General features: G+C 56.5%; 1 protein-coding gene across 1 annotated transcript in view; it reads left to right on the forward strand.

Annotated features, from left to right (window-relative positions):
• Positions 1–11,047, forward strand: part of TMPRSS6 (transmembrane serine protease 6) — a 37,349-nt gene that overhangs the window by 16,827 nt on the left and 9,475 nt on the right. Inside the window, exons 8-10 of the mRNA XM_025460873.3 lie at positions 1,967–2,103; positions 3,454–3,566; positions 3,902–4,011. Of these exons, the coding sequence (XP_025316658.1) occupies positions 1,967–2,103; positions 3,454–3,566; positions 3,902–4,011 (360 nt within the window). The remainder of the gene's footprint in view (positions 1–1,966; positions 2,104–3,453; positions 3,567–3,901; positions 4,012–11,047) is intronic.

Consider the following 11,047-nt stretch of genomic DNA (forward strand, 5'->3'; position numbering starts at 1 on the left):
GGTGTGACACTGGTTTCTGAGAGACAGCAAGGCTTAGCCTGCAGAGAAGCAGAAAGGAGGCTGGAGATGGCTATGTACTGTGGGCAGGCCCGCTTCCCTCCCTGAGCCTCAGTTTCCCCATCTGTAACAAAGCAGTTGTACTAGACTACCCCTCGGGTCAGCTCTGGGAGGCAACATGGCTTGTTAGAATGCTTCAGAGTCTGGCAGCCCCAGACTTCCAACCCCCTGCTCGGTTGCTTCTTAGCTGCATAACCTACAGCAAGTCTCTGCCTCCTCGAGCCTCGGTTTCCTCACTTGTAAAATGGGTGCACAATCACACCCACCATGCAGGGTTATGGTGAGGACTTAAACCAAACCATCTGGGGGATGCCTGGGGGGCTCATTTGGTGAAGGGTCCAACTCTTGATCTCAGCTCAGGTTTTTTTTTTTTTTTTTAAGATTTTATTTATTGATTGATGAGAGACACAGAGAGAGAGGCAGAGACACTGGCAGAGGGAGAAGCAGGCTCCCTGCAGGGAGCCCGACGCGGGACTCAATCCTGGGTCTCCAGAATCATGCCCTGCTGAAGGCGGCGCTAAACCGCTGAGCCACCTGGGCTGCCCTCAGCTCAGGTCTTAACCTCAGGGTCGTGAGTTCAGGCCTCGTGCTGGGCCCCACGCTGGGCGTGGAGTCTGCTTATGCAAATAAATAATCAAACCATTTGTGCCAAGATTCTCACACAGAGTGATGCCATCCATTTTTACGGATGATGGATGTTATCCACATGTTAAATGTACCCATTAAATATCCAGGAGCTGCTCTCCGTTATTACTATGATTACATATAGTCTAGTTGGGGCCAGGTCACAAAGGGCATTGAATGCCAGGAGCACTTTGAACTGTAATACTTGGAAAGTGGGGAATGTAACTGAAAGTTCTCAAGCAGAGGAGCAGGGCTTTAGGACATGGGACTTGAGGATTGCTGCCTGCCTTCTCTGTGTTGCTGGGGCTGGCTCAGCTTCCAGGCAGGAGCCAGAGTGGGATCTGTGTGTTCAGAGCAAGGGCAGCCCTTGAGGGTGAGCGGGGACGAGGTTCTCCCCAGCGCTGCCCCCCTCCCGGGCGTCTCTGAACTCCTGGCTCTGAGGCTGCATGCTCATTTGCAACACCTCTGACGTGGTGACCTCAATCTGGGGTGTGCGTGGGCTGGGTTCCTGGAGGGCTCTGGGAAGTGCAGAGAAGCTACACACCATCTGATTTCTAGGCCTGATGAGGGTGGGGATGCTTACAGGCTTCCCCTGGGGCTTCTTCAAGGACCCCACCCCCTGACCACACACACACACACACACACACACACACACACACACACACCCCAGCCAGTTGTTGGGGGGTGGGACTGGGCTCACTGTGGCACCCAGGCAGCTCATCCCGTCTCAGATCTTTGGGAGGTCTAAAATGATGGCTCAGACATGATCAGGGGATCCTCGGCCTTGCACCCAGAGTCACGAGGAGGTCTTCAGTGGTGATAAGGAGACAGAGCAGAAGGGCCCTCAACCAACTTTGACCACGTGGTCTGTTTTCTGGGCTCCACGCCCTGGGAGACTGGGGGACGTTTTAGTCTCAGCACCGGCTCTGCTGCTAAGTAAGGAAGAGAAAAGAAACCCCAAGATGAAAGCCTGAAGTGTCCATTGCAGGTGACCTCAGGTCCCTTAACCAGGAAACTTCACCTCCCTGCAGGGTAGAGGCTGGGCACTCGGGGGGCACAGGCATCCAGGCACAGGGGTGGTGGGGCAGGCGCTGAGGGACAGGCTGAGTCAGCTGGCACATCCTGGCCTGTTTCCCCTGAGGAGCTGGCCCGAACCTTCCTTACAGGGCCTCCGGCTTCCTGGGCCAGAGAGGGTCGGAAGCCCGCGCGCAGACGCACAGCAGGCTGGCCGCAGAGCCCCTTCCCAGGCCCCACCCGCCCTGGCCACCTCTCTCTGTCCCTCCAGGGTGTACGGCTGCAGTCGCCAGGAGCCCGTGGTGGAGGTCCTGGCATCCGGGGCCGTCATGGCTGTGGTCTGGAAGAAGGGTCTGCACAGCTACTACGACCCCTTTGTTCTTTCCGTGCAGCCCGTGGCCTTCCAGGGTGAGGGGCCAGGGGTCCCTAGGGATGGGAGGGGTGCCGCCACAGAACCCCGGGGGGGCCGGCCGGCAGGACCTTCTCCTTCTTTGCTGTAGTTGGGGGTGGGATGGGGGCAGAGGGAAGGTTCCGGAAGCTCCTCGGCTCTCCGCCCTCCCACGCCCTTGGCCCCTTTCTCCTGTCCTCTGTTCTCACTCCATGTCCCCACCTTCTACCTCCCTCTCCTACCCTCCCTGGCCTGGCCCTCTCCCTCATTCTCTCTCCTGCCATATTCCTGTTTGTCTGGTCTGTCCCCATCCTGGACCCGTGTCTCCTCTCCTGGCTCCTCCCCTGATCCTCTTCCCTCTGCTCCTGCCTGAGGTCTCCTGACCACAGACCTGAGAACCCCAGATTCACCCCCAGACCATCCTCTCCCACTGAAGGTGAACCCCACAGGTCTCCCTGGCGATGGCCCCCAGCTCAGGGAGAGCTACTCATAGCATTTGCAGGAAGGGTGCACCAGGCTGCCTGCTGGCCTAGCCACTGTCCTCCTGCTCTGATCCCCCGAACCCCTTTCTCAGGGAGAACCCCCACCCCCACCCATTCAGGCTCTGGCTGTCCTTGGGCCTGGATGAGCCAAGCAAACCCTGCAGGTCCCAGAGCTGGCGGAAAAGAGGGTTGCAGACGGGAGACCACAAACCACTGCTTCCCCCACGTCCCCTGGCAATCTGCCTCTTCCCGCCTCACTCCCTCTCCTGCTGTTGACCCCAGAGGTCTCCTGGCAGTGGCCCAGGTCCCCTGCTGCCCCTGCTGGGTTCTGGCCGCCCTCTGGGGGGGGGGGTCCTGGGGCTGAGGAGGTGCCAGAGCTGGCTCTGCTTTGGTGGGACTCACCCACCCAGCTCGGGGGACACGGGATCAAGGGAACCCTGACTCCAGGGAGAGGCGGCAGCCAGCTGAGCATCCTCTGACCTCACCCTCTTCCTGTGAGGCCTCAGCCAGGGCCCCCCTCTTCTCTGAACCTCATCTTTGAGAGGGAGGTGGTTCTCCCTCCCCCAGCCCCCGTAACTGCGAGGCTCCCACAGTTGTGAACCTGTGTAGTAAACGGTCAGTGCAGCCAGTGTCAACAGCCAACATTTATTGAGCACGTACTACTACATGGCAGGCTGTTCGAGCATTTTCTATTTCATCTGCTTAACTGGCCTGCGAGGTGTGTGTAATGTAATCCTTACATTACAGATGGAGAAACCGAGGCCCAAGGTCACACTCAACCACTAACTTCTACTGTTCAATGGCAGGAGGGCGGTGGGGTTACCTGCTGGGAGGGGCAGTGAGGGGGGGACCAGGGGACCCTGTGTAACAGCTGTTCTTGGCCCCCAGCTTGTGAGGTGAACCTGACCCTGGAGGGCCGTCTGGAACCACAGGGCGTCCTCAGCACGCCTTACTTCCCCAGCTACTACTCGCCCAGCACCCACTGCTCCTGGCACCTCACGGTGAGCCCCATACCCTGCCACCTGCCTGCCCACTGCCCAGAACACCCTGTGGGACCTCAGGGGGCCCCGGCTGGGAGGGGACCACTGTCGTGCCTCTGCTGGAGTGCCCCCAGGCTGAGCCCTGGGTGCAGATCCCTCTGGGAGGGGGGTGACAGGTGCGGCCAAGGTCTGCCTCTGTGGGCCACAGTAATGCCTGTTTGTTGGGTGACTGGCAAACTTCAGCCCCAGCTGGACGGTGTGACTCCTGACCCTCCTCCCGGTGTCGTCCTGGGAAGTGGGGCCACCACCCCAGCCACAGCCCACAGGCCACTTGGTGACCAGCTCCTCTGTTCCAGGTGCCCTCTCTGGACTATGGCTTGGCCCTCTGGTTTGACGCCTATGCTCTGCGGAGGCAGAAGTATGACCTGCCATGCACCCAGGGACAGTGGACAATCCAGAACCGGAGGTACCCACCCCCCGGGGCCCCCTTCCTCTCCCACAGTTACCCACCCTGGGAGCCCAAGTCCCAGACCTCAGATGGGCAGCTGAGGAAGAGGACAGGCCAGGCGCTCAGGCCTGAGCCCCCACCCCTTGACCCATTTCTTGTCCTGGCCCCCACCCCCATCCCCGCCTCCCCTCCTGCCACCCAAAGGTCTCAGCCACCTTGGATACTGGTTCTAGTTCGAGTGAAATGCTTCACTTCCTTGGGTGCTGTCACCCCACGGTCTGGCACCCCAGATCCTTAAATGAGATGGTTCAAGAGCCACAGGACTCGGCAGTGCTAGAGCGCCTTCCCCGAAGCCCATCCCCGTGCCATCCGAGGCCTGTCTTCCCTTCTGCCACTCTGGGCTGTCGGCCACTGTCAAGTGGCTTCCGGGCTGCAAAGCTGCACGGCCAGAGCCGAGGCCGCTTTTGCTAATCGGACCCTTTCCACAGGGATGGGCGGTAACCAGGGTGGCCCCATATCACCCACATCGCCGGGGGATGCTTACCCTGCCATATGTCCTGCCCTTGCCCCCTGGTGACAAAGTTTCTAAGGAAGAAGTGAGTCCCTCCAGGGAGTGGGACAGGATGCAGGGGGCCAGGCCACACGAGGGTGGTCCATGGGTCAGCGGGGGCTGCAGTTTGATCAGTAGGAGAAGGCCTGGTACATGTCCCCTGGGGCTGGCAACCCAGGCTCACCGGGGGCCTGACCGCTGCAAGGAGTGAGGTGGGGAATGGACACAGTGCGCTCCTCTGTCTGGCGAGAGGGGGGTGACCTGGGACATTCAGGGGAGGGGACCCTTATGATGGGAGGGGCCCCATGTCTAAGCGCTGGGTGGGAGCATCCCCTAGGGAGAGAGGAGGTGCTGGAATGAAAGTTAGAGAGAAGAGGGCCAGACGAAGGCACAGAGGGAGAACATTGTAGGGGGGACAGAGGTTTGGGGAGAGAAGAGCGATCTTGAAGTAGCCTTGCAGAGCTGGCGGGGGGTCCAAGGATGCTGAAGAGAAGCTTCTGCATCTTATAGCAGGTTGGGCCTCTGCCCTTCCTTCCAACCCCAGGATCCCGGGGGTCCAAGAGGCTGGGGTTCTAATATGCAAAGTTCTTGATTTCACAGATTTTGCACCTCCAAGATTCCAATACACTAAAGTTGGAAGGTTCTAGGACTCTGGAATTCTTGGGTTCTGGGGCTGGGGTCCATAATTCACCAACGGGGACTTTGCTTGTTTGTTGATTGATCCTATTCAGACAATAGGTGACGGGACTTGACAATGCTCATTAACTCGCCATTGCCATCGTGCTTCCCAGGACGTTTGCAATTTATCAGGGACTGTGATTAAAAGGGAAAGGAAGAAATGCCTGTGGTGTGACCTCAGGCCTGTGATGCTCGGTGGTGACAGGAGATGGTGTCAGGCCTGGGCTGTTTGTGGGGTGATGAGAGATGGTGTGACTCCAAGCCAGTGCCTTTCATCAGATAATGGGAGATGGTGTGACTCCAGACCCATGCTGTTTGCGGGGTGACGGAAGACGGTTGTGACCCCAGGCCTGTGCTGTTTGGGAAAGAAAAGGCATCTTGTCCCACCCCTACTAGCATGTGGGTGGCGTTTCTGGGCATCGCTACCTTCATCCTCAGGGAGCTCCCTGGAGACCCCCTTGCTACCCGCCTGGGGCCTGCACTGACTGAGGCCGGCTGGGCTCCCCACTCAGCATCAGAAGCCCACAGAATGACCATAGGAGTGGCCCATGGCCCACATTTCATCACACTTGTTCGAATGGTGATGATGTGTTTTCCTGCCCCGGCCCCCAACCCCAGAGCTGAATCCGCTGTCTCCTCTGGGAAGGAGCAGGAGGGCCCTGGGTCTGGTGCTCCTGCCCTCACCCCCCGCACCCACACGGCTATTCCATTTGCCAGGAGCCGGATCACCGGCCTGTGACGTCAAAGGCATCATCATCCCATTTCCTAGAAAGGGGGTCAAGGCTCAGCACAATTAGGTGGAGCCCCGACAGGCCCGTGGTCAGAGCCTCTCCCACACCCACTGCCAGCCAGGGGCTTGGATGACGGTCACGCCATGCTCCCTGTGGAGGGCCTTCTCTCTCCATGACGCAGCCGGGAAGGGTCGGGCAAAGCTATGGGCCCTGGTTCCAGGGACTTCCTGAGCTACCCTTGGATTTTATTTTTTATTTTTTTTTATTTTTTTTAAAGAATTTTATTTATTTATTTATGATAGTCACACAGAGAGAGAGAGAGGCAGAGGCACAGGCAGAAGGAGAAGCAGGCTCCATGCACCGGGAGCCCGACGTGGGATTCGATCCCAGGTCTCCAGGATCGCGCCCTGGGCCAAAGGCAGGCGCCAAACCGCTGCGCCACCCAGGGATCCCTACCCTTGGATTTTAAATGTGGGTCACAGTTGAGGAGGGTCCTAATTAAGAGGAATGATGCTGTGATGGTGGGATTTCAGGCACCATGGCAGGTTCTAGTGGGGTTGCAGGGGGCTCCCTCCCAGTGTCTCAAAGCACCACTGGGCTATGGAAAGTATGGGCTGGACTGGCCATGGACCCAATCCTCACCCATTGTACAGGAGGGGAAACTGAGGCCTGAGATGCCTAAAAACTTAGCTTCTTTTGCTGGCCTTTCACCTTTCGGAGGGATTTCCCACCAGCCAAGTGGTGGATGGGGCAGGGAGACGCGGTCTGTCAGGGTGCAGGTCTCCTGTCTCTCTTCTCTCTCGTCCCAAGCCTCCCTGTGATGCATGGCGAGCTGGAGATGTGTTCAGGGAGTCTAGACACTGGTTTCTACACGTGACCCTGGATATACCACCTTCCCCATGTATAAAACAGAAGGGTTAGGCCAGCCCCAGGCCCCAACCTTTTATCATTTGCACATCAGAAAGCTGTCTCCCAAATAGGTTGTGTTTATTAGTTCCTATTGAAATGCCATTCCAAAGAGCCGAAGCCAGACAGATCAGGGTTCGAATCCTAGCTCCTCTCCTTCCTGTGAGGCAAGGGCTCACCTCTCCCAGCCTCAGGGAGCTCATCTGAAAAACGGCCATGGGCCAGATCCCCACTCAGACAAGACTAGGTGAGATCATGGGTGGAGGACGCTGGCTCCTGCAGGCCCAGACAGAGCACAGCTCCAGGAGGCACCAATCACAAATTAACAACCGGCTCTGAATGCTGTGCCAGGCACCAAGCGGGCACCAAGCTGAGGGCTTTGTGGTGCCATTTCTTTCACCCTCAACAACTTGGTGTGGAACAGGCCTCCCTACCGTCTTCTCTGGCCAGTGAGGAACCCAAAGCACAGAGAGGCAAAGTCATTTGCACAAAGTCACCCAGAAGGCAAATGGAGAAGCCAGGGTTGAGCAAGACGGTGGGATCCAGGGCATGTGTGGGTACGCACACCTGTGCCTGTGTGCACGAGTCCAAGCACGTATGTGTGCACCCATAAGTGCTCACCCTCGTGCGGATTCTTCCTGAAGAGCCTCTGAGCAGCTTGGCCTGCTGTTCCCTCTCTTGGCCATGGCACTCCTGACCAATCCACTGGCTTCCTGGTGAGAAGACTGACAGCTTCTGTGGCTCCTGCAGCTTCTGAGAATGGCCTGGGAAGTCCCATCTTTATCTTCTGAGACTTCCGTTAAGGATCCGGGTCCCTCAGTGGAGACTCTGGTCCCCAGGCCTGCCCCGAGGCTGCTGCCCATGTCTGAGCGTGAAAGGGAAGGCAGAGGTGTACCTCCAAATCAGAAGCACCGGACAAACCATTTCCTTTAGTTATGATCTCTTTTGATAATGATCATCCAGTGTAGATGCTGGGAAATTCTTTGAATGAGCATTTGTTGGAAAATTTGCTTGTGTGGGTGGCAAAGATATGAGAGGTCTGGGAAACTGTTGATTTGCAGGCACAGGGTGTGCAGGGAGGGGGAGGCGCGGTCCTTGGACCCAGAATGGCCATGGACGAGGAGCACTAGAGGGTGGGCTGCGGGGGAAGGTGACTTGCCCCGCGGGTGTCAGCACAGTGATGAGGGAAGGCGGCCCAGGGCTCCCTCACTGTCTGGGCACCCTCGGGCTGTGGCCTTGCCCCTCGGAGCCCTTTCTGCCCTTCCCCACCTCCCTGCTTTCTGTCCAGCTTCTACCAGTGCCCATGGCCAAGGCCTGGCCTGGGGGCGGGGGAGGGACCTGGCCTAGTAAGATTGGCCACCAGCCACTTGGTTTCGCAGAACCCGCTCTGGCTGGGCGTCACCACGACACAGGCTTCCCCCTTTCGGGGAATCTGCCTTCTGCCAGCTTCCTCTCCTGTGATGTCACATTTCTTGTGATCTGCCCAATCATTTCCCCTGGTGTCCCTCTGATGGGACAGCAGAACCACTGGCTCCTTAGGCCTGCTGGAGCCCCCTCTGGCCTGGCCTGGCCGTGGGGCAGCTCTTCTGCTCCTCTGGGCCCATGGGTAGCCCACCGCACTGCCTGCAGCCACAGGGGTTCCTGGTCAGGCTGGGTGTGTGACCCTGATGCTGGCTGGGTGCTGGGGATGTGGTGGGCACAGCTCCTGCTGCTGCCCTAGATGAGCTCATAGCCCAATAGTGTCAGCGGTTTGCTTTCAGGGAAGTAATTTTCTCATCTTATTTCTCATTTTCTCACTCCTTAAAACATCCTACAAGGGAGATATTATCACCCCCGTTTTACAGACATGAAAACTGAAGCTTGCTGACATCGACGTGCCCAAAGTCACACGGCTGATTCATGTGGCAAAGCAGACCTCCAACTCAGCTCTGGACTCTAGGTCTAGTGCTCTGGCACCCCTTCTTTAGTGCTTGCCTTCTCTGACCCTTGTTCCCGCTAATCTGTCCTGGGGAAGGGAATGCGCGCTCGCGCGCGTGTGTGTGTGTGTGTGTGTGTGTGTGTGCATGCATCCATCTATCCACTCACCCACCCACCCTTCCTTCCTTCCATCTACCCACCTTTCCATCTATCCATCCATTCACCCTTCCTTCCTTCTACCCACCCTCCCATCCATCCATCCGTCCATCATCTATCCATCCATCCATCCATCCATCCACCCACCCACCTTTCCATCTATCCATCCATTCACCCTTCCTTCCTTCTACCCACCTTTTCATCCATTCATCCATCCATCCACCCACCTACCTTTCCATCCACTCCCTCACTCATCCATCCACCAATCCATCCACCTACCCATACACTCTTTCTTGAATTCCTCCCTGTGTGGAGTTGCTGATATGCAAGAAGATTGATAGGGTCCCTTCTTACAGTCTGGGTGAGGCAGGAAGGAAAAACCCCCAATCCATAGAGGTGAGAAAGCAAGCCAGCCGCTGTGAAAAAATGTGCCTCCAGACCCTGCACTTTGTAGCTGTGAGGTGGGTGCTGCAGCCCTCAGACTCCTGGTGCCTCTCGGAGGGGGCCTTTGGGGGAGGAGGTGGCATTTGGTAGATGGGGAGGAATTAGCCAGAGGAAGCATACCCTCTCCCAGAAGGCTCTGCAGCAGGATCCAGAGATGCAGATGCACACAGGGCCCCCGCTGGTGCAGAGTCCTGTGAGGCAGGCTGTGTGGGGGAGCGCGGGAGAGGGAGGGACTGCTTAGCAGGGCCACACTGTGCTCTGCCTAATTTGGGCCGCCTCTGATTATTTCCAGCCAGTGTTTCTGGGGCTTGTTTTTCAGAAGCAGCAAGAATCTAGATTATTATGTGAAATTAGTGGGCAACTGAACCTGAAAAAAAAAATTATTTTAACCCTGCACAGACTAAACAGACCATCTTTAAGTTCGGTGACTCAGCCTGAGTCACTAGATTGTAGCCTCTGCCTTGAATTGTTGTGGAGAGACTTGGCCCAGGAATGCTGCCCCCAGCCCCTGCCTTGGGCCTCCAGGTGAGAACCACATGCTGCCCAGGCAGGTTCCCAGGCTGAGCCATGGGCTGATTCTGGACTTATTGTTGTTATTGTTGTTTTTTAAGGATTTTATTTATTTATCCGTGAGAGACACAGAGAGAGGCAGAGATACAGGCAGAGGGATAAGCAGGCTCCATGCAGGGAGCCTGATGTGGGACTCGATCCCAGGACCCCAGGATCATGACTTGAGCCATGGGCAGACATTCAACCGCTGAGCCACCCAGATGCCCTTGATTTGGGACTTCTTCCTCTCAGACGCCAGTAGAGAAAATGTCCTGTCAGCCTGCGCTGGTACCTCAGAGCCCCAGGCCAAAGCTCAGTGTGACCACGCAGCCCTCAGATTCTTCTAGATTGAAATGTCCCACTGCTCTCCAACCTGGCTCCGGCTTCTTCCCTGCAAGCTCTCAATGACTCTGCGGGCAGTGTCCCATGCCCCCAAACCTTCAGCATGGTCGGGGTTGTACTCGGTGCGTCTCCCCCTGCCCAGTATTTCCTGCCCCCTAGCTCCCCTGTCCACTCCTCAGGGAAACTTTCAGAGGACAGGAAGCCACGATAACATTTGTTTATCTGCTTTAAAAACTGACAGACAAAACTTCCAGCGTCCTTTAAGTTTTAAAGGGCAGAGAGGGCCCAGGCCTGCCCGGGGGTGCCCCCTAGTGGCAACTCATCCTCATCTTGTCCCCCTGGGCTGGAGGATGAAGGAATCCTGGTGTAGAGCAGGGCTTCTCAAAACTTTTCACCTCCGGACCCCTTTATACTCTTTAAAGTTATTTAGCACCCCAAAGTGCTTTTTTTTAAAAAAAAATTTATTTATTTATTTATTTATTTATTTATTTATTTATTTATTCATTCATGAGAGACACAGAGAGAGGCAGAGACACAGGCAGAGGGAGAAGCAGGCTCCTGTGGGGAGCCCGATACGGGACTCGATCCCAGGACCCCAGGATCACGATCTGTGCTGAAAGCAGACGCTCAACCACTGAGCCACCCAGGTGCCCCCTAAAATGCTTTTATGCAGGTTATATTATCTATGTTTGCAGTAGTAGACATTAAAACTAAGAAAATGTAAAAACATTTATCAATTCATTTAAAATATGCCCATGGCAATTTAAACGTCAATAACATA

This window comes from Canis lupus, chromosome 10 (assembly GCF_003254725.2).
Source record: "Canis lupus dingo isolate Sandy chromosome 10, ASM325472v2, whole genome shotgun sequence".
Classification (NCBI taxonomy): Eukaryota; Metazoa; Chordata; class Mammalia; order Carnivora; family Canidae; genus Canis; species Canis lupus.